General features: G+C 45.1%; 1 protein-coding gene across 11 annotated transcripts in view; it reads left to right on the forward strand.

The window, feature by feature from the left end:
- Positions 1 to 24,204, forward strand: part of R3HDM1 (R3H domain containing 1) — a 2,579,330-nt gene that overhangs the window by 484,058 nt on the left and 2,071,068 nt on the right. For 9 of the 11 annotated variants that reach the window (XM_044074947.1, XM_044074954.1, XM_044074957.1 and 6 more), the window contains 2 exons: positions 7,385 to 7,426; positions 7,986 to 8,075. The exons of 1 other annotated variant lie outside the window; for it this stretch is intronic. In XM_044074947.1, the coding sequence (XP_043930882.1) occupies positions 7,385 to 7,426; positions 7,986 to 8,075 (132 nt within the window). The remainder of the gene's footprint in view (positions 1 to 7,384; positions 7,427 to 7,985; positions 8,076 to 24,204) is intronic. One more of the 11 variants, XM_044074951.1, reaches the window with a different exon arrangement.

A 24,204-nucleotide genomic window follows, 5' to 3' on the forward strand; every position in this document is an offset into this window, starting at 1 on the left:
CAGCATCTGCTTCAGCCCTCAGGAGGTACTCATGGCTAAGACTTCAGAACCTCCCCAAGGATTTCTAGGCTAAAGTCTGTGACGCCCCTCTGGACCACAATGTGCTTTTCGAAAAATAATCTGCTGACCTTTTTAAAAATCTACAAGAAAAAAAAATCAAAGAACTCCAGGACATTAAGCACCTGCTGGTGTCACCCATACCTAAGTATTATAGGAACTACCTTGCTAAAGCCACCTTTGTAAGATGTATACTCTCCAGCCCTCCTCTTCCAGGTCCAGGAGAGGGGCTAGAAGAACTACCAACTCCAGATCCTCTGCTCCACCACAGCAACCCAGACAGCCCTTTCAGGACAGAGGTAGGGCCCAGTAATGTGTGACTGCCATCCCCACCTCCCCCTCTCAGCTCGCCTTTCCCACTGTCTCCCCCATTGGCAATCCATCACTTCAGACCAGTGGATCTTAAACATTATCCAAAAAGGGTACTTCCTATCCTGGAAAGAGAAGCCACCCAGAAGAGGTATCCCTTTCCTCCCCAAAAACCAGGCCCATCTCATGCCACAAGTTCTGGCAGATCTTTTAAAGCTAGGCACCATATAACCTGTTCCTCCATGACAGGAAGTAAAGGGATTTTACTCCCGTCTCTTCCTGGTCCCCAAAAAAGATGGCCCTTGGAGACCCATCTTAGATCTGTCCTTTCTAAACCTACATCTTCAGGTAACCTCTTTCAAAATGCTGTCTCTCCCCACCCTACTGCCTCTCATTCCAGCCAAGGCCTTCATGGTCACCTTAGACCTAAAGGAAGCCTACCTGCACATACCCATCAGGAATTCCCACAGACAATTCCTGCATTTCTCCGGGCCTTTCTCTCATTTCCAATTTACTGCCTTGCCCTTTGGTTTATCTATGGCCCCCAGGGTCTTTACAAAGTGCCTAGCCCCAGCCATCGCCTTCTGTAGAACTCAAGGGATACAGATTTACCCTTATCTGTACAACATCCTTATTCTGGCAGAGTCCAGGGATGCTCTATTGAAGCATCTACATTTCACCATGTCCCTTCTGCAGAACCTAGGATTCACCATCAACCTCCCCAAATCCTCTCTGAACCCAAGCCAGGACAAGATTTTTCTCTGCTGCAGAAGCAGAACAGATGCAATGAAGGCCTTTCTACCTCAGGACAAGGTTCTGTCTTTAACTTCCCACTTCCAGGAAGCTCTGCTATCCCAAAAGGTGACAGCAAGGCATTTTCTTCGTCTTTTGGGTTTAGTGGCAGCAACCTTCCCCATGCTACCACTGGCAAGAATGCACATGTGCAAGCTGCAGTGGTTCCTGAAGAACACCTGGTCCCAGCACCTACATGTCCTAGAGAAGGCCATCCCCCTCCTTTCCTGTCTGAAAACAGAAATCAACTGGTGGACCCAGCAAGTGAAATTAAATCCAGGGCTCCCACTACAGCCCCCCACCCCAACCCAAGTTATGGATACAGATGCCTCAGATTCAGGTTGTGGAACGCTGGCCTCTTACAGGATTGAAGAAAAATGGCATCCCTCTCTTCAGGCCACCCCCTTGTAGTAAAAGTTCACAATGACTCGTCAGTTATCCTTCCCAGCTCTGCCCATCTACTTCTGCACCTAGGAGGAAAACTTGCCCTTCATGCCAAAAAACTGGATGTCTATTACTCAGGACTGATGGGTTCTAAACATTGTATCCCAGGGGTACCGATTCTACTTCCATTCCCTGTCAACCCCAAGTGGGTTTCCAGACCTTCCTCCAAACCACTGGGCAAAGGCTCAAAAGCAAGTACATTCACTGCTCAATGTCAAGGCCATCCAACCTGTTCCAGTAGAACAAAGGGGACCGGATTTCTACTCCAGACTGTTCCTGGTGCCCAGAAAAGAGGGCTCTTGGCGCCCAATACTGGATCTGTCAATTCTCAACAGCTGTCTGCTGATCCCAAAATTCAAAATGCTAACCCTGCAACAGCTGCTCCCCATGCTAGCCAAGGATGCCTGGCTAGTCATCCTAGAATTAAAAGAAGCCTATCTGCACATCCCCATAAGGGAGTGTTGCAGGAGATATCTCCACTTCAGGGCAGGCTCTATGCACTATCAGTTCTCTGCACTTCCCTTTGGCTTATCTACTGCGCCCAGAGTATTCAAAAAGTGCCTGGCTCCAGCCATTGCATACTGCAGGCAGAGAAATATCCAAATTTTCCCATACTTGGACGATTGCCTGATTCAGGTGGACAGTCAGGAATTACTACTTCACCACCTGGCAATTGTAAAAAGACTCATATCTTCATTGGGGTACACCATCAATGAAAAGAAATCACAACCGGTGCCCAGTCAAAAAATTGTATTCCTGGGGGCAAGCTTGAACACAACTTCCCAGATGGCCTTCCTCACTCCAGAAAAAAAGATCTATTTGAACAACTACTTCAAACACATGGCCAACAAAACCCAGCTATCTGCAAGGAAAATACTGCAAGCCCTAGAGTTCATGGTCTCATGCATTCTGCTAATTCCATATGCAAGACTGTATATGAGGAAACTTCAATGGTACTAAAAAGGTATTTGGTGCCAACATTCGTAGGACCTGGAAACAGTCATTCCTTGTCTAAGGGCAGAGTTCCTTTGGTGGGCAGAAGCAGGCAACCACAACAAGGGACTGCCTTTCACTCAACCCCTTGCCACCCAAACCCTGACTACAGTTGCATCAGACTATGCATGGGGGGCTCACATGACAGGCAAATGCATTCAGAGAAAGTAGAGCCCAGGACAAATTCTCCTGCACATCATTCAAAAAGAGATGTTAGCTGTACAGTATGCTCTGACAGTCTTCAAATACCTAATCCTTCCAGGACAGCTGTTAAAAACAGAACACCACAGTTTTGTGGTACATAAACAAGCAGGGGGGAACCCATTCTTACCAACTCTGCAGGTTAGCCATGGCCCTGTGGAACACGGCCTTGAGCGACCAAGAGCATCTGCAAGCTCAGTTACTGCCAGGCAAACAGAATTCACTGGCAGACGACTTAAGCAGGAATCTCCTGGACCCACACGAGTGGAAATTGGAGCCCAACACCTTTAGTCTTCTAATCCAGAGGTGGGGTTCACCAGAGGTGGACCTCTTTGCGTCCCCCGAGAACCACCAGTTGAGCAAAATTTGCACCAGGAACCCTCACAGCAGGGCCCGGAAGGTGGATGCCTTATCATTCAAATGGGAAAACCTCTCAATTTATGCCTTTCCCCCTCTGCCCCTCCTCTCAAAGGTACTACTCAAGATCAGACAGGACAGCCCAAGGGCAATTCTTATTGCCCCAGATTGGCCACGCCAGCACTGGTACCCACTCTTACACAGTGACGAGTGCCACCTTGGCACCTTCATCTGACATATTTTGCATCTGCAAACCCTAAACTTTGCAGCCTGGCTTATCCCCTGAATACTCCACCAGCAGCCCACAGCAAGCAGGTGCTGGGTGTCATTCTTGAGGCCAGAAGGCCTAGTACTAGAAAATCCTATGCTGAAAAGTGGAAAAGATAGTGCTCTTGGAGTCAGTCTCAAGGAAAGGACACAGCTGTGCCCTCCTTACCTCAAATCCTTGATTACCTACCAGAGCTACTCCACAAAGACTATTCCTTCTCCTCCATTAAGATTCATGCCTCTGCCAGCTCAGCTCATTATAAAACTGTGCCACCTCTATTCTCTCACCCTTTCATCAAACAGTTTCTGAGAGGGGCTAACAACTTAAGGCTCCCTGGGAGAGCACCCATCCCTGCCTGGGACCTTAACTTTGTACTGGAAAAGCTCACGCTCCCCCCTTTTAAACCTGTAGCTTCAGCATAGTTAAAATTCCTTTCTTGGAAAACAGCCTTGGTTTTAGCCATAACCTCAGCTAGAAGAGTGTCTGAGTTATAGGCACTAATGGCTGTGGAACCCTTCATTATTTTCCATGCTGACAGGGTTTCCCTCAGGACTAACCCGTCCTTTATGCCTAAGGTGGTCTCCAGTGTGGCTCTAAACCAAGCTATCCATTTGCCGACCTTCTTCCCTAATCCTCAAAATAAAGGGGAGAGGATCCTGCACTCCTTGGACATGCACAGACAGCTCAGGTTCTACCTTGACAGAACTAAACCTTTCAGAAAATCTGACCAGCTGCTAGTCAGCTTTGCTACAGGGGCAGAGGGTAAGGCCATTTCAAAGCAAACCATTTCCAAATGGATAGCACACTGTATCCATTTCTGCTACAAGCACCATGGAAAACTTACCCCACAGGGGATCAGAACACATTACACTAGGGCTACTTCCACCTCTACAGCATTTCTCAGGGGAGTCCCTACCAGAGACATTCTGGAAGCTGCAACCTGGAGTTCTGTGCACACCTTCACCTAGCATTATCATTTAACTATTTTTTCTAAATCCAGAGCTGGATTTGCTACAGCAGTCTTACAAGGCCTGCTAGCCAGCCCCCTAACTCCTCTTGAATGCCTCCACCCTTCCTCGGCTTTGGGAATCAACCCAAGTGTGATGACTGCAACAGTGAAACACAAAGAACATAGTACAGTTGTGTACACTTACCATCAATGTAGATGTTCGAGTGGATTCACTGTTGCAGTCCTGGTTTCCCTCCCTCCAGCCCCCTGTTTTTCTCTATCCTTTCTACCTATCCTCTATATGGCCATTTTTTATGGCAGAGGTATTTACTTTTTACTGGTGGTGGTCCACACCATATACTAGCTTCCTATTTGGGGGGCTGCTGACATCTGAGGCAAGAAAAACTCATGTAATGGCATCGGCTGCCTATTTTATACCCCTGACTACCTGATGGCATGGAAGAAGCGACAGCATCCAACGCAGGAATCCCAAGACTGGTATTCGTGCCGACTGAGGGCTACCTTCAGGCAGATAACCCAAGTTTGATGACTGCAACAGTGAATACACTCTAACATCTACAATTATGGTAAGTGTACACAACTGTACTATGTTCTTCTCTTCCATTTTGCAGTATTTCTTCCTGCCCACCAGTCCCCCCAGGTCTTATTCCTTAACTGCACCACCTACATTACATTAGGTCTCCAAGTCGCACACCTGTAAACAACTGGTATCGCTTCTGCTGGGCCTTATTCTCTGCCTGCTGGCCTTCAGTTTTTGAGGATTGTGCATGGAGATGTCACATTTAAGGCCCCTGATTTGTGGCCCTGTGTGTGACGTCCCACGCACACTGCAACAGCCAAGCTGAAGCTTTTGTATAGAAGCTGACGTACGAGTCACCTGAGGGCAGGAAATCTCACACCTAGAGTACTGCAATATGAAAGAAGGACAGCTTTGGTTGTGGTAAGATTTTTACACAACTATTCTTCCTGAATGTTTACTGTTCAGTCCATCGTACCGCTTTTATGCAAGGACAATCGGATGTGCTGTATCGATCTCCAGGATGCGTACTGTCACATCACAGTAGATGGGTGCTCTAGGAGACATCTGTGAATTTGCCTGGAAGCCAATCACTGCCAGTTCTGAGTACTGCCCTTTGGGCTCACCACAGCCCCCCAGGTGTTCACCAAATGCATGGCAGTGGTGGCAGCTCACTTGAGACACAAAGGATACCAGGTGTTTCCCTCTCTAGATAATTGGCTCCTCACTGCATCATCCAGGCATCAAGTTCTACAAACCAGGGATTTACTTACTCTAGATCTCCAATGACTTGGGTATCTCAGTAAACCATGTCAAATCGAACCTAATGCCTACACAGACTGGACTTTATAGGAACTCAGCTGCATACTATGACTCAAGTGGCATCATTACCTCTTCATCGCATCATGTCCTTGAGAAGTTAGATGCAGGCCATTACTATTTCATCCTTCCCCTCCAGCAAAACTAGTACTGCAAGCTGTTGGGTCAAAGTCATATGCCATTCTTCTAGTTACTCTACCAAGATTCTTTATGCGAGTCCTTCAGTGGATATTGGAGATGCAGTGGTCCATTATTTACCAGCCTCTGTTCTTCCCTATAAGACTCACTCCAATCTGCAAATGCTATGTTTGCTGGTGGATTCATTCAGACCTGTTCCTGGGCAGGCCATTCTCACTTAGTCACCCAGTTGCCACAGTAACCACGGACGCTTCCCAAGTGAGGGCGAAGGCATTTTCTGGGAGATAGTCTAAGGTACGTGGTGTCCTCGGAGACCAAGTTTGCTTATCAGTGGTCTAGAGATGAGAGCAGCCCTCCTAAGGTTGCAAGCCTTTCAGAACATTTGCACTCTAGGAACTATTGCAATCCACATGGAGATCATGTTGGTGGTCTGGTACATCAACAAACAAGGAGGAACCCATTCCTACCCATTGTGCAGGGAGACTATGAGGGTCTGGGAATGGGCAATCTCTGCAGTTCTTATTACAAAGCACATACTGGGGAAAACCAGTACACTGGTGGACAGACTCAGCAGGTCTGTACTGATCCCTCACAAATGTCCCCTCAATCAAACAGTAGCGAATGTGATCTTCATACTCTGGGGCCAACCTTGCTGTGACCTGTTTGCCTTGCCCCTCAACAAGTGCATCAAGTACTTCACTCTGATCCCCCTTCTGGGGGAAGTTACAGATGCTCTGATTCATGATTGGCCCTACGGGTCTCCTGTATGCCTATCTTCTCTTCCTCTGATTCCACAGTTCCTGCAGAAAAAAAGCAGACTGAAGAGGTCCATCATCCTCGTTGCCCTCTTCTGGCCTTGATAGGTATGGTTCCTCTTTTTCTGGTCTCACTTGAAATATCTTTCATGGCTACTGGAGCCCACTCAGGATGTCTTACTTCACCCATCAGGGATTTAACATCCCAATCTCCTCACCTCCAAGTTGACCACATGGTTTCTCCAATTCCACTGGTAGTACGATGGTCCAGGCTGGTTTCTCCAGTTTGTGACATTGTCTTTGCCTCCCAGAAGGCCTCCACCAAAGAGGTTTACAGAAGCAAATGGAAAAGATTTTCTTCATGGGCTTCTAAGCAAAATATTGACCCTTTTTTCAGCACTTTGGCCATTCTTCTTTTTCTCACTTAGTCCTTTTAAGGAAGGGGATAGTTTTTCTACTTTTGAACTTTATTTGGCAGCCATATTCAACTTCACTGTCCTGTATTTCTGTTGTAGTAAGAACTTAATCTTAAATGGGGAGACTGACGTAGTGTCTGAGCAAACTGATTTCATTCCTGTTTACTATTTGAAACTGTCATTTAATAAGTATTTTAAACTTCTAAAGCTGTCTTGTCTGCTTAAACATGCTTGTCAGCATTGCAGGTGTTGGAATTCCTTCTGTCATGGACATGTATGAAATGCACTCTTTGTAGTATCTTATTTATTTTTACCAAACTGAAGAATATTTCTTGTGCTCCCATTCAGCGACCAGTGCAGGCACTAGGACAGACAGGAAAAAGGTCAAAGGTACAGTAGAGCAGTGTGATAGCTTGCTTTTGGTGGTCTTTTTTTGGTTGTTGTATTTTCGTAGTCTTTTTTGATGATTGTATTTTCTTTTACTGTAATTGATGGGTTTTGTTTCTCCAGTGTTTAAATATGCAAATGTTTTGTTTGCTTGCATATTTTGTTTTGCTTGCATTTTTGTTGTTTTGGCGGTAGTAGGACTGTTTGCATCCTTCTGCTGTGTGTATCTTAACAGAGTGGCATGCTTTACTGCTAAGCTGTTGAAATGTTTTCCTTTGTATTTATTTAATTTTTTTTATAGTTGAAACTGAGTAATTATACAAATGCATGACGTCATAAAGTGATGCTCCCTTCTCTAGTGCTGTTCGTTGGCATTACATTAAACTTTGTAATGCATGTATTATATGCTTGTGTAATAAACATCTGTGTGTTTATAAGACTGTGTGTGTTTGTGAAAATTTAAAAAATGCATACATGCATACACATAAACAGACGTGTGTGTGTGTGTTTTCTTAGTTTACACTCATCCTTCATGTTTTAACCCAAAATGTATTTTCTTCAGTCTAATGGAAAGTTAAGACTAGTTCGGGGCCTCGCTGTATGTGAAGAGTCTTCTCCACCCCCAACAGGAGAAATACTGCAGGACAATCAGGTAAAAGACCTGTAGATTGACTGTGAAATGCATTGTAAGTCCTATATCGTTACCACAGTATGCATAGAGCTTAATTTCTGTAAGAGCAGCATCTCATAAATTTAGTGTAGTCGTTCCAAAGGTGTTTGCTGCACGATGTTTGTAATACCGGAAGGATTGGTTATAGGCAGATTTCAAGTTTTCCAAACTGATATGGAAAGCTATTCAGTATTATTTGGAGCCATGCACTTACTTCCACATCTTGAGATTGTTAGTAAAACCTATCATTTTCAGATATCCCCTATTTGCATGCTGCAGCATTCATCACATTAGGGAGTTCGCCTCCAGCTGACTCGTACATCCGGGCAGTATACAAAAGAGTAAATGCTACACTAAGATACATGTGATGCCGCACATAATTTCATGTACGTTGGCTCTAAAGAGATATCAGATATAAAGCTGACATCTGTACGTACCAACCTCAGAACTTTTCTGCTGCCTGTTTGATAGCCTGCTGCAGATGTTCTCTTGCCAGATTACTGGTTCAGATAAGTACCCTGTACGGGTTTTCTTTCTGAAAATTTTTTGGCTATTGTTTGTTTTTGGGTGATTTCATGCCCACTAGGAAGGGCAGCTGTCAGTGTGGGAAGCAGATTCCTCATAAGGACTCCCATGACCTCTACTTGTTCTGTCTAGGCCCAGACCACGACCATGCCACTTACGCTATTTGTAAGTCGTTTGTCCCAAAAACCCTTAGGAGCCATTTAGCTTCCCTTAAACTTTTAGAGAACCAATGTCTCAAATGTTTAGCATGTGAGATGGTCACGTCAAGTCCTTTGGATGAGTCACAATCAGAAAAGGCTGAGAAATCTTGGCCTTATTTTCTTGCTGTGCACTTTTCAAGGAGTCCTTCCCAAGGCCATTGTAGGACTAGAGGCTGTACTGGAGTCAGTGGATGTCCCTTAGGTGGGTACCACAGAGGATATCCTGAAGGAGTCCACCAGCACTTCCACGAGGGAATTTCAGGGGTCTGACTCTGGCGAAAGGGGTGAACAATGGCTTATAATTTCTGAAGGCCCACGTGGCGTCACCCAAATCACTGTGTGCAGGAGGATGTGCATACGGACATCGTGGGGTGCAGGCCGATTGGCCCATCCACCTTCCATCACATGGAAGCTCCAAAGAAGAAAAAACTAAACTCATTGCTCCTGTTCCACAGGAATAACCTCCTGATTGCAGGCCTTTTCACAAAGCCTGTTCAGTGCCTTCATGGCCCTGCATCAGCCTTCTCCTCCTCATGTTCCTCTTCAGGGCTTCTCTTGATCCACTCCCTTCAGGAGGATGTCTGGTGACTCCTCAGATGAAGAGGAATCTTCAGGAAGTGAGTCATTGGCTTACTCCACCCAAATAGCTTCCCCTCTGGATTATGCTTCTTAAGAGGAGGAGTGTAATGGTACGGATTCCCTTGGACAGGATATTACCTTTGGGGAAACTGTCTTGAAAATGAAAGAATTTTTCAAATGGGACTGCTGTCAAGTTTCTTACATACAAAAGAGTTATTATGATGGATTTCCCATCCACTTATGCCATTCCCCTGATACTGCCAGCCTTCTTGGATGCCTTTACAGCTACATTAAAAGCCTCCTGCTCCCAAGTGTCCTAATAGGTTTTACAAAGGTGCTTGAGGACGCTAAATTCCTCTTCAAAGACCCTGCTGCATACCCATCTACCATAGCAGTCTCAGCTAATAAGGCATTCAGATTGCTGCCCTCTAAATCTTTACTGCCCTCTGATAAGGAGAGCAAAGTAACGGATAGACTGGGGAAAGTTTGCACCTCTGCCACTCCGGCCTTAAGGGCAGTTAATTGTCAGACCCACATGGCCAGATACTCTCCAGCTTCTCCCATCAGATGCAGGAAAGAGCCTCTCAGACCTCACGGACTCTCCTACCAAGGCTAAACTGTCCGCCATCTTCAATGAACCTATACCCATCTATGTCGAGCAAAGTTCTTCATTAGCACTCTTCAAGAAAACTTTTGATGAGTGGATGGGAAATAGGATCACTTTTGTGTCTCTGCTCGACAGTGGCACAGGAAAATAACTTTCTTGGGTGGAGTAAGCCAGGGAACCTTGTTGGCTAGGCTTACGTAGGCCCTTGGGCCGATAGCCTAGTACCTACCTATGAACCTATTCCTCTGCCCAGGTTACTAGGCATTCTGTCAAGTGCAGTTATGATACTGCAGATGTCTCAGCCAGGGGGGCAGACTCTGGGTCAGTCTTGAGGAGATATTCTTGTCTTGGGTTACAACCTCTACCTGATGATATCAAGGCCAAACTGATGGATGCCCCTCTGGGCAATAAAGCCTTATTTGGCAGCTCGGCTGCAGACCTTTTCAAATCCATACAGGAAAAAATGCAAGGAGCTCTAGGACTGAAAACATATCCTTGTTTCTCTTGTTCCCAGTTTCCAGAGAAACTATCCACCAATGACAGCCTTTGTTAGGAAACCAGTTAGGCCTCCTTCCTCTAAAAGTAAGAGAGACTCAAAGAAATAAGCTTCTTCAAAGTCTACTCCATCCATTCGTTCTCAAAAACAGCCCTTTCACTTCCACTCCAAACCTGGTAGCCTATGACTACCTGCCTCCAGGGCCATCTATTTCTCTATCCCTCTCTTTCTTCCTGCTTGTAATTGGATCACTCAGGACTATTGGGTCCTCTCAGTTATCCAAAAAGGATATTTCGTGGTATGGGAGAGACTTCCTTCCTTCAGAGGTATCCCACAACCACCAAAAGATCAATTGGAAATTTTCCCTGAAATCATTTCTGGCCTTCTCTCCCAGGGGCCGATTCAAGAGGTACCACCTCTCAACTGGGAAAAGGATTCTACTCCAGGAAGTTTCTAGTTCCCAGGAAGGATGGCTCTTGGAGACCCTTCCTGGACCTTTCCCATTTAAACACCTTTCTAAAAGTTCCCTCCTTTCAGATGCTGACTTTATCCACTTTTCTACCCCTTATTCTTCCCCAAGTGTTCCTGGTGTCCTTGGACATCAAAGATGCCCACCTTCACATTCCTATTCGCCCTCTGTTCAGGAAGTTTTTCTGTAGCTTCCTCACATTTTCAGTTCTTTGCTTTGCCCTTTGATCTCTCTACAGCACCAAGGGTCTTCACAAAATGCTTGGCTCCTGTCATAGTTTTTTGCAGACTACAGGGAAGTCAGATTTTCCCTTACCTAGACTATCTCCTTATCCAGGCCCAGTCTTCAGACCTTCTTCAGGAAAATCTTTCCTTCTTGAGAGTCTAGGATTCACAGTAAATTACCAGAAGTCTTCTCTGACCCCTTCATAAGACCGCATCTTTCTAGGCTGCAAAATCCAAGCAGAAAGGTTGCTAGGATCTTTGCCCCCCAGACAAGGTGCTGTTGCTTACTTCCTACTTCCTCTTACCCATTCAATCCCTGACTAACAGGGACTTCTTATGGCTCTTGAGGTTCATGGCATACATGATTCCCATGCTACCCTTGGCCAAGTTACATATGAGGAAAATTCAATGGTTTCTAAGGACAGCTTGGAGGCAGCACTCCCACCCTCTGGATTTTATTCCCCTCCTGCCTTGCCTAAAAAAGGAATTGGATTGGTGGATTCTTCAGGTAAGAAATACAGGTCTCCCCGTACAGCCCCTTTTCCGCTGTAGTATTGTACACGGATGCTTTGGACATAGGATGGGGTGCAACTCTGCAATCGTGAAGGGTCAGGGATTTCTGGTCTGCAGCCCAGACAAAGGAACATAGCATAAAAGAGATGAGGGCCCTGATTTTATACCCTGCAAATCTTCAAACCCAGGCTTACTCCAGGTGTATAAGATAGTTCACAGACAACACCACTGTCCTCTGGTATGTCAATGAACAGGAGGGGGGGGCGAAGTCTTACCTCCTTTGCAGGCTAGCCCTGCACATCTAGTAGTTAGCCTTACAAAGCCAAGTTTCTCTACAGGCTGTTTACATTCCTTCAGCTCCGAATGTTGTGGCAGTCACATTAAGCAGGTTCATAACCCATCTCTTTGCCTCCCCCATGAACAGACAACTTCCCAAATTTTGCCCTGGGGTCCCACATCCCTTGGCTTGGAAGGTGGATTCCCTATCATTCTCTTGGAAAGGAATGATCTGATGTTAATCTTCATTCATTCCTTACTGATGAGTTATCGGTTCCGTCCTCTGAACCGAGCCAGCTTTATACCAAGCTCGCGTCAACCAAAAACTCTCCAGCCAAGATCCAACCCAGAGTGCTTTGCTCCCTGTTACCTCAGATGTCATTTGCTGCATTGCTGTACAGCTGTGTCAAGCCACTCTCTCTCAGCTAAGTGAATAATTTTTTTGAAAGTTTCTATATTAGTGCTTTAAAAGTTTTGAATCAGTTACTATTTCTATACTCCTACCCTTTCGTAACTTTAAGACTGTCTCCCTGTAGTTTTCCCCTTTATTACCCTTTTCTTACCTTTGAGGTAATTCTTCATTACCAAAGTTGGTAATCCTTCCTTTCTTTCTTCTTACCCTTCTGGGTAGCTTTCTTGGTAGTGTCGTTCTTCTCCACATCATTATGTTGGACAAGAAAAGTAGTGTTGGTTTCAAACAGTGTAAGGAATGCGGCTGGAAGTTACCACTTTCTGATGGCCATGATTTATTTGTCTATTGCTTGAATGTCTCCCATCTTTCAGTGGATCTCCCGTGTGGGATTTGTAGAAATTTTTTGACCAGGACTCTCAATGAAAGAAAGAACAAGTTAATCCTGAAAGACCTCCTTAAAACTCCTTTCTGTGAGGCTATCTCTGGGTCGTAGGGCTCACCCCTCCTGCTATCTCTGGGTCGGAGGGCTCACCATCTCCTGCTAAACCCCGTAAGAGGCATTCTTCTTCCTCCTCGAGGTCGCTCACTTCTTCTCCCTCTGGAGATCGCAGGGAGTCGACTCATAAACAGGTAAAAATTTCCAGCCAGGCGCTGCCATCTGTGGTCCTTTTGGCCCCAGCCTCAGCACCGCCCCATTTTATTCTTGCTCCAGCTATGTCCTCTTTATCGCCACTGGCACCAGAGTTCCCAGGTGCAGACACGGCTCCGACCATTTAGTGCAGCCTTTATTAGCACCATCTCTGCAGGTAAGGTCTCCTTCAGCACCGTTGGTGCAATCTCCTTCAGCCCCGAGTTTGACTATACTGTCCTATATGGTGCAGACACCTTCGGCACCGACATGTTCTTCGGTGTAGTCCTTTTCGGCACCGTTATTACTACCAGTGCAGACACCTTCCTCAATGGCACCGTACTCCCTGGTGCAGACATTTACCACACTGCCCTTTACGGTGCAGACACCTTCTGTTTCTGTAGCGCTGCCTTTATCGGCGCAGAGTACCTTGACACCATTCTCCTCAGTGCAGACACCCTCGGTTCCGGGCTCTGCACCACTCGAACTAGCAAGGACCAAGTACTTTCCTCCTTTGGATCTGTTTTTTGGTAGCCAATATAGCCCTTTTCTAGAAAGGCCAGAATCGCCTTTAGGTTTCTCTATGAGGTCGACCAGGAGCCTCCCTGAACAAGATGTGTTGCTGGTGGCCAAGGTTCTCTCTCAACCATCAGGTGAATGTATTTCCCCACAGACTCCAACGTACACTCCTTCGACTTCCAGGCAAGCATCCAAGCCCCTTCCACTGATAGCAGCATCCTTCCCTCCGACCCCAGTAGTGGACCTCACTTTGGAGTGGGAGTCTTCCTTGTAGCCCTCGGTGCACTGGGCATTCGACTCTTCTCAGGCTAGTGGCTGTGCAATGGGGGAGGGCATTCTTGGCCACACCGATTATTTTTCTATGGCACCCTGCAGGAATCCTTCCTCCCTCATGCTCCACTGCCCTCTTGAAACTCCTGGTCTGGGGGTCGGCTCATCGGAGTGGGATGTGACCCTGATTCCAAGGTTGTCGTGCTCTGTTCTGGGCTCCCATCCTTTTTTGGACAGTCTGGCCTTCCAGGCCTTGGAGAGGGTGCTTGCTTCCGCTGGCAAACCCCCCATGTTGGAGTCCTCTCCCCCCTCTGTGCTGCAGCTGTCGCAGGCTGCAACCACCGGACACCTGGCCCAAGGGCCTCAGGTTTCTCCCCCTCAGGAGACCCCCTGTTTGCAATCTTCCACAGAGCTTCCCACTGAGGAAGTACCTCCCAAAGTTTCGTGCAAGAGGAAGCACATGGACTCCACTGAGGAGTCTTTGATCGAAGATACGGACTTTGATGATGGGGAAGGGTCCCTGCGGTCACCTTCTGAGGTGTCCTTTGGTGACATCCTTGAGACAGAGGGGTGATTGGAAGTCCTCCAATCCTTCCTCAGAGGAATCCGTATTCCTAGAGGCCTATCGTGCCTGGCCCCCAACCTCCTGGGTTACCCCGCCAGCCAATGAGCTTATCCAGCTCATTGTCCAGTGTGCATAGAAGGCTCCTGACACCCTGGAAGCTATACCGTGGAGGCCTGACAAGATTTTATCTCCCCCAGCTGAGCGTTCCCATTGGTCAAAAGGTCTTCCAGTAGATGCCATGGTGGTGGCAGCTGCAACCAAGAAAGACTTGGCAGACGAGCTAGACTGTCCATTTGCCCAACAAGGAGTCCTGGGTGATACAGACTCAGGAAGCATGTGTTTCCTTCATCGACCTTCACCGTAAGGTCCTTTAACTACTTGGCACACTTTACAAGGCTCCAGAGGGATCTTATCAACCAACTCTCTGAAACCTTGGCAAGAGCTGTTTCTGATGTGGTCCATGACAATGTAGCTTCTCAGATAGCGACCATAGAATCCATATCCAATTCTTCCATGTCCCTCAGTTCACATGCAATGGAAGGAGCGGCAGGCGCAGGTATAGTCACGAGATGACATGCCTGGATGCGCCTTTGTGGACTCCTTTAAGAATGCCCCAATCCAGGCTGCTTCTTTGTTTGGCCCTAAAGTTAAAGATACGCTGGCAAGGTGCAAACAAGATGGCAAGACCCTATCTGCCATTAGTGTCCGACACTCCACTCCTCAACGATTCTACTCCAGAAATCAGAGGAGTGGGAAGATGTGGCACAGAAACTCACAGGGCTCTTTCGTGACACAAGTGCTGAGTTCTCCCCTAGAGGCAGGGGGAAAACTCCAATGGAAGGTGCCCCTTTCAGGGCAGAGGAGGTCTGCAAAACCGGGGTTCCGGAGTTTTTCTCTGGCAACCCTACCAGAACTCCTGAAGCATTGCCTGAATGTTCACCTCTGGAAGTGGTCGGGGGTAATTTTTCCTTGTACCCTGCTACTGGCGAAACATAACCACCTGTTCTTGGGTACAACAGATAATATCCAGAGGCTATCGCATCCCCTTCCATCTCTGTCCATCCTCATCCAGAGACTCGCCCAACATTCCACCCAGTCATAGGGAAGCAGCAGTACATGAAATCCGAAAGCTACTACAAAAGAGAGTCATCCAGATGGTCCCCCCAGACCAGATAGGATCTGGTTTTTACTCAAGATTCTTTTTGGTGCCAAAAAAGACAGGGGACTGGAGTCAGATTCTGGATCTCAGCACACTAAAATTTGTAAAAACAGAGAAATTTCATATGGTCATGGTTCAGTGTATCCTTCCTCTTCTGGAAGAAGACGATTGGATGTGGTCTGTAGATTTTCAAGATGCGTATTACCATATAAAAATAGACAAGCACTCAAGAAGATACCTCCACTTCTGCATAAGAGCCAGTCACTACCAATTTCGAGCACTGCCCTTCGGTCTCTCTACAGCCCCCAGAGTGTTCAAATGCACGGCAGTGGTCATTGCTCACTTGCGACTTCAAGGATTCCAGGCATTTCCATACCTAGACGACTGGCTCCTCACTGCCCCCACCAAGCATCTACTGGAAAAAGCCCTAGACACTCTTCTCATAGTACAACACCTGAGAATCACTATAAACTGGGAGAAGTCCAACACAACCCCAGCACAGGCTTTAGAATTTATCAGGGTACTGTTGGACATGAGGAATTGCACAGCATCTCTTCTGGATCACAGACTTCAGAGAATAAGACAACAGGTTCAGCCGCTACTCTGTCACCACATATCTTCTGCTCTGTCCATACTCCAACTCTTGGGGTCAATGGCAGCCTCAATCACCATTGTTCCTCTGGCCAGATTCCACATGAGACTTCTCCAGTGGTTGCTCCTCACTCAGTGGTACCCTCTACAACACCCTTTGTCTTTTCAGATAAGTGTAACTCAGAGATGCAAGCACGATTTGCTCTGGTGGACGTTTCGAAACCCCCAACAATGGTCTTACCCCTTCAGCCCTCATCAGCCAAAAGCCGCAGTGACCACGGACACCTCCCTGATGGGGTGGGGGGGCTATGTGAGGGAAACTCGGTCCAAGGCACCTGGTCGGAGACAGAGGCCCTTTTGCATGTCAGTGTCCTGGAACTGAGGGCGGTGCTATTAGCGTTGCAAGCGTTCCATTCCATCCTTCCGTCGGGGACTATTGCGATCCAGTCAGACAACATGTCAGTGGTCTGGTACATCAACAAGCAAGAGGGTACCAGATCTTATCCATTATGCCAAGAGGCCCTGAGAATATGGCAATGGGCAATAGCTTCCAACTGCTTTCTAATTGCAATGCACATTCCTGGGAGCTCCAACGTGATAGCGGACAAGTTGAGCAGGTGCATTCTGCAACCTCGCGAGTGGTCCCTCAACCCTGTGATAGCGGCACGAATTTTCAACCACTGGGGCCAGCCTTGCTGCGACCTATTCGCCTCCCCAACCAACTACAAGTGCAGCAACTATTTTGCCCTGATTCCCCCTAGAGGACAGTTACCGAGAGACACTCTAGTCCATGCTTGGCCCTCGGGTCTACTTTATGCTTATTCTCCTCTCCTCCTCATCTCCCAATTTCTGAAGAAAGCATAGCAGTTGAAAACAGTGATCCTGATTGCTCCATATTGGCCTCGACAAGTTTGGTTCCCCTTCCTCTGGCCTCACCTGCTAGATTGACCATGGACCCTCAATCCATCCCCAATGTTGATCTCCCATCTGCAGGGTCTGACTCGCCCCAATCCAACAACCCTGAAGCGGACAGCTTGGTTTCTCCACTTCCTATGATTGCCAGGCAGGATAACCTCTCTTCCTCAGTGCACAATATTCTTATCACATCTCATCAATCATCCACCAGACTAATCTATCTCAGTAAATGGAAAAGGTTTTCATTATGGGCAGCGAATAAACAATTAGACCCCTTGTCAGCTCCAGTTTCGATGGTTTTAGATTACTTATCACATCTTTTCCAATCTGAGGTGTCAGCCTCTACTATTCATGTTCATTTAGCTGCCATTTGAAATTTCCACATTGGTTTCCAGGATTCTTCACTCATGTCACATAGTCTGTAAGACTTTCTTGAAGGGTGTTCTTCACCTAAAACCTCCCTTTAGAGAAGCAGTACAACCTTTGGATTTGGCCTTGGTTCTACAAGCCCTAACAGCTCCCCCCTTTGAGCTTGCATTTTCATGTGATTTAAAGTACCTCTCTTAGAAAACTTTGGTTGCAGTCACATCAGCCAGACGTTTGTTAGAACCTCAAGCCTTATACATCAAACGTCCCTACCTTATTTTCCATACGAATAGAGTATCACTGAGAACTAATTCTTCCTTTTTACCGAAAGTGGTGTCAGAGCAGTCTATCAACCAGTCTGTTGACCTCCCAGTATTTTTTCCTAATTATTCTAACAAGGGAGAGTATTACCTGCACGCCCTGGATGTTCATAGGCAAATACAATTTCTGTACAGAACAAAATCTACCCTTAAATCGGACCAACTGTTTCTGGCTGGACCAAGACTAGGTTATCCGGACTCAAAAGTTACATTGCCGTCATGGTTGAGAAATTGCATTACTTTTATCTACAATAAGAACAGTATCACCTTGCCTCACAGAGGGAAAGCACATTCTACAAGGTGTATGGCAACTTCAGCAGCTTTCCATACTAGGGCTTCCCTCTGTGATATTTGCTCAGCTGTGACTTTGGCCAACCTTTATTTATTTTATTTTATTTTATTTATTTTACATTTGTTAACCGGGCTAGTCTAACTGGAATAAGATCCATTTTCAGTAGAGGCCCGGGGAGAAAAGCTCCAGCACAGCAAACTTTTTACAGTAAAAAATAATAAGTTCAAAGCAGAATAGCAGTAGTAAAATAGCTCTAAACAGTTACAGCCATTTATATACGTAATATATGACTGTAATAAATTGTTTAAAATTAAAAGAACTATAATAATAATTAAGCAGAATACAGACATACTGATTAGGTTCAGTTGACATTACAAGGATACCAAGGTTATGCTGAGGTGATATGCATTGCAATAGGAATAGGAACAAATTAGTAGTTTTCATTTGGAAGCAGGATAACAGAAAGTGTATACTGTTAATAAATTATAGAAATGTATCATATGATATAGTGAGATAAAGGTATCTAAGAGGCAGCAAGAGTATGTCGAGTGGTGGAATATATTCTTGCTAGGAGCAGAGAAGATATTTAGTCAGGGTTAGTACAAGGGCAAAGCCAGTGAGAACTGAGAAATTGTTTTATTCTTAGTTTAAAGAGTCTTGTGGAGGTTAGAGCTAGGAGTTCAGAGGGAAGTTTGTTCCAGTGTTTGCCTACGGAGTTAGAGAACAGAGAATCTCCAGCTGAGTTCTTGGATTTGTTAATAGTAATAAGTGGCTTATTTGAGGAGTGTAGGTTCTTGAGATTGTTATAAGGGGTGATGAGGGTAGTCAGTATAGGTGTATAGGTGGGGTAGTACAAGCTCTTATGTATAATAGTGAGTTGTTGAGATAGTATCTGGTTTTGAAATTCAAGCCATCCAAGTTGTTTAAGGTTGTTGCAATGATGAGTACGAAAAGGAGAACCTGTGGCAAATCTAGCAATGGAGTGATAGGCAGTAGCAAGTTTGTTTAGATTATGTTTTGAGAGATTGGTGTATATGGGTGAGGCATAGAGTAAGGTAGTGATTAAATGAGTTCTAGCTATAGCGATTTTGGTTGAAGGAGTGAGGAAGGGTTTGATTCTGTAAAGGGATCCCAGTTTCTTATTTACTGTTTTTATAGTGATGTTAGTATGAGTGTCAAAGTTTAGATTATTGTCTATAGTAATTCCAAGAAGTTTGGTGGTTATGTCAGGAGATATGAGAGTTCCATTGTTGGATGTAAGAGTAAAGTGAAGAGGGGGAGTTCTACGAGTAGGAGTAAAAAGTAAGAGTTTGTTTTTTTTTTGGGTTAAGTAAAAGGCAACGGTTTAAAAACCATTGTTCCACTGTGTTAAATGCATTTTGTGTAAGAGATTGTAGCTCGGCAGGGTTATTTGCTGAGCAAATAATAGTGGAATCATCTGCATACTGAATGCAGGTGGTATGTGGGATTGCTAGGTGGAGGTCATTAATGAAAATGGAAAATAACAGTGGGCCTAAGATGGAGCCTTGGGGGACACCAAGGGAAATAGGGAGGAGAGAGGATAGGTTACCTTCCCATAGTACTGCTTGTTGTCTATTGTCTAAGTAGGATTTAAACCATTGTAATGCTAGAGAATCAAGAGAAAGAGTTTTAAGTATTTTAATAAGGAGCTGGTGATTAACCATATCAAAAGCCTTAGATAGATCAATAGACAGAGGAGGAAAGGGTATTGTTATTACGGTTAGAATTAATACAGTCTGTGAAGGAGAGGAGGGCTGTGGTGGTGCTGTGGTTAGGTCTAAATCCATGTTGACAATTGGCAAGTAAGTTATTATCTATTAGATGGGTGAGTACTTGCTTATGGACACATTTTTCCATAATTTTTGCTAGTGGAGAGAGTAAGGCTATTGGTCTATAGTTTGAGATGTCGATAGTTACCACCTTTATGAAGGGGGATGATGTGTGAGATTTTCCAGATAGATGGGATATTTCCTTCGGATATAGTTCTGTTTATGAGTATGGAAATGGGGAGGGCTATGGCTTTGGCACCTTTTTGCAGGTACTCAGCAGGTAGATGGTCAGCAGAGGGGGTGGTAGGTTTCAATTTTTCTAGTAGGGAGCAAATAAAGGATGTAGGAACTGGTTTTAGCTGAAGTAATGGAATAGGGGAAGTGGAAGAGGTGGTTAGATTGGGGGAAGTAGGAGATAGTTGTTTAACTAGAGTTAGAATGGTGTCTGTAAAGAAAGAATTAAAGGCATTAGCAGTTTGTGTTGGGTTTTCTTGGTTAGAGCCTAGAGGGGTAGGTGTTATAGATTGGCCTGGGTGTAGGAGTTTGTTGATGCTGGACCAAAACTTTTGTGGATTTCTTTGGTTAGTTTTTTGTAGTTGGATGTAAAAGTTTTTTTTATCTAGCAGGATAGCTTTTTTAGTGGTATTTCTAAGTTGTCTGAAGGTTAGGTGGTCTGTTGGATTCCTGATAGTGTGCCATTTTGACCACGATTTGTTTCTGAGGAGAATTTTTTGTCTAGTGTCTTTGGTGAGCCATGGGGCAGGTTTAGTGTTACTTCTAATCGAGCATACTGGGGCATGTTGGTTAAGGATGGATAAGAATGAGGTATTAAAGTAGTCAACTGCTTCATCTAGGGGAAGTGTTTTTAGTGGTGACCAGTCACAGTGTTTAAGTTCTAGCTGGAAAAGTTCTGGGTTGAATGATTTTGTAGTCCTGATTGTACGATATGTAGTTGGGTTAGGTAAGTTAATTTTGTGTCTGATGATATAAGTGAGTAAGTGATCACTTAGATTATCAGGGAGGGTTTCTGCCTTGTATGTAAGATGTGGGAGTTTGTAAGAATCCAATCTAGTATACTTTCTTTATTGTTACTTTTATCAATTCTTGTGGGGGAGGTTATAACTTGGGAGAAGCCATGAAGATTAATGTGGGTGGTGGGCTGAGGGGTACTACAGGATTTCCAATCGATGTTAAAGTCGCCAAGTATTAAGGTTTCTTGTGGAAGATTGATAGATATCCAGTTAAGAATATTTTCAAGGGTATTAATGTTATTACCAGGGGGAAGGTAAATACAAGCGATGTTAATGGATTTGAATTTGTTGATTTGAAGTTTAGTGACTAGGATTTCTGAGTTATTAAATGTAGGTAGATTTATGTTAGATATGGTGACATGTAGATTATTTTTAAAGAGGACTGCTACACCACCTCCCTTTTTGTTAATACGATCCCTTCTCAGGATACTGTAGGCAGGTGGGATAAGTTCATTGTCATTAATGGATGGTTTTAGCCATGTTTCGGATAGACATAGGAAATCAAAGTTGTAGAATTCTAAAAGGGCATGAAGATGGGTGGTTTTATTGTTAATGCTACAAATGTTAAGATGTGCTATGGAAAGGGAGTTTGGAGGCTTATTAGGTGTGTGTGGAGGAGTAATGTTGGAGGTAATTTGTATAGTGTCAGGAATATTGTGTGGGCCAGGATTAGGATGAATGTCTCCATCTAGTAGGACTAAGTGGAGTATTCTATATGTGGGGTTGTTAATGTTAAGGAAGTAAAAACAAAGTGTTTTCCTTGCAAGGTGAGTACTGTATTTTATGTGGGTTAGCCTGTGAAATTTGGCATGGAGGTAGCAGGGAGAAGTTGTGGTGTTAAAGTTATAAAGAGGAATAGGTAGTAGTGGTGTGGAAGTGAGCTTAGAAGGCAGTAGAAGGTTTGGGTGGAGTGGTTGTTCATAAGAGGTTAATGTGTAGATAGTTACTAGAGGAGTTAGAAGTAATATAAAGGCTAAACATTTTAGTTGAGTTAGGTAGGTAATATTGGCCATGATGTAGGTAAAAGATGGGAAGATAGATAAGGGTTTGTATAAATAGCAGGGAGGTATTAGAAGCTATAAGGGTGGGGTGGGGTATTACACTTTGTTAGGAGAGGTAATTGAATAATTATTGAGGGGAGTGGCAATAAGGAGAATTTATTTGATTGGTGTTGGTAAAAGTAGGGGTGTGGCGTAGTGAAAATATAGTGAGGACCCCTGGGGGTGGGTGGGAATTGGGGGTAGGGAGGGAGCGGAGTGAGCCCAAGAGGCTTAACGGAGGGTTGAGACAGTTGAGTGAGAACAATCAGTGAAATTCTGATTGTGGAGGAGGGACTGCAGGGGTAAGTAGGCTTTGTGATCTGTGTAGAAGAGTAGGGTGTAGTAGAAGTGAATAGTAAAGGCAGATAATGGGAAAGGTTTAGCAAAAGAGGTAATATGTCTGGTCAGTGGTAATAATACTAGAAAGGAGTTCAAAAAAGAAGGCAGTCTTATGAGGATGAAGGGCAACAAGAGAGGAGCAGTTAGGAGGGTGCCACCTAGTGGGCAGTAGGGTAATAACCACATGCTTTTATCCTTCATTACAAATTGCATTCGGCTTCCAGAGGTAGAGCTTCTTTTGGCTCCATGGTGCTCAGGAATGGCCTTCCATGAGTGCCACCCAGGGATACAGGTAGCTGGGGACTCTGTCCCATCAGTAAGGAATGAACGAAGATTAACAACATTAGATAAAGAAGTTATGTCTTACCATAACGTTCCATCTGTGTTGTTGATTTTCGTTCATTCATTACTTCCCACCCTTCGTCCCCCTCTGGAGGTTCCTGGTTGAACTCATACACTCCTTTATTGTAGGTCTGTTATGACCAGAGGTAGCCTCTACTTTTGTCTATCAACTTGCAAACTCAATCTGAGGTAACAGGGAGCAGAGCTTTCTGGGTAGGATCTTGGCTTGAGAGTTTTTGGCTGATGTGAACTTGGTATAAGGCTGGCTCGGTTCCAAGGACGGAACCAATAACCCATCATTAATGAATGAACAAAGATCAACAACAGAGATGGAACGTTATGGTAAGACATAACTTCTTTTTTCTGTATGCACCCCCTCCTTCCCTCTTCTCCAAAATATTCTTCAGAAGATTCAGCGGAATCAACCTAAAATCTTGCTGGTGACTCCCTTTTGGCCAAGACAGCACTGGTTCCTCCTACTCCTGCATTTAGCCAGGGGCAGTCACCACACGTTACCCCACAGGATGGACCAACTCACACAGGACAAGGGAACTCTAGTACATCCACAGCTGTCAACTCTAATCCCGGCTCTGTGGGGGATGGGGTTTTAATTCCCCGTAGACACCTTTTTTTTTCAGTGGACATGCTTCAAGTTTTGCAGGAGGCCAGAAAACCCACTGTTATGAAATCTTACATTTCCAAATGGAAGAGGTTTTCCATATGGTGTCTCAAAAAGGATCTGCACCCATTGTCAGTGGATAATCCCGGTGGTTTTGTCCTATCTATGTTAACTGAAGAAGGGTGACCTGTCCTATTCTTCTGTGAAAGCTCACCTTTCAGCTTGTGTGCCTATTTCACCTCCTTTTGCTTCTAGATTAGAAGTAAAATTGTTCCTTAAAAGCATCATTCATATTAGACCAGCAAGGAAACCAGTATCCCCCCTCTTTGGGACCTCAATTTTGTGTTGGAGAAACTTACCCTGGCCCCATTTGAGCCAGCAAGTTTTTCTTCCCTGCAACATTGCACATGGAAAACTGTTCTGCTGGTGGCCATTACCTCTACCAGAAGGGTCTCTGAGCTGCAAGCTCTAATTCCTCCTTCATGGTCTTCCACAGAGGCACAGGGTATCTGCATACCAATCCCTCCTTTATGCCCAGGATGGTTAATGGGTTATTCTTTTCTGTCAACCTTCCCACCTTTTTTCCTTCTCCCCAATTTCCCAGTGAGGGGATTCTACACACTTTGGATGTACACAGACAACTCTCATACTATCTGGACAAAACTAAATTTATCCGTAAATCTGAACATCTGTGCTCTACCATCCAAGGGTCCTGGGTCAGTTGGTTTCCAAGCAAGCTATCTCTTCCTGGATTTTTAAAGCTATTTCCTCCTGTTGTTCAACTCATGGTAAGTGCCTTTCTTCCCCTTTGAGGGCACATTCTCCTGGAGCAGTGTCTTCCTTGGTGGCTTTCTGGATATTTGCTCTATCCTGGAGGAGGCTACCTGGTCCTTTAATATTTTCACTAAACATTACAAACTAGATGTCATCTTCAGATTCAGGGTGGGGTTTGCTAGAACTGTCCTACATAGTTTTGTAGAAAAAACTTCTACTCCTCCATCTTTGCTCCATCCTTTTTTCCCAA

The sequence above is a fragment of the Protopterus annectens genome, chromosome 6.part0, assembly GCF_019279795.1.
Source record: "Protopterus annectens isolate FY-2018-M chromosome 6.part0, PAN1.0, whole genome shotgun sequence".
NCBI lineage: Eukaryota > Metazoa > Chordata > Ceratodontiformes > Protopteridae > Protopterus > Protopterus annectens.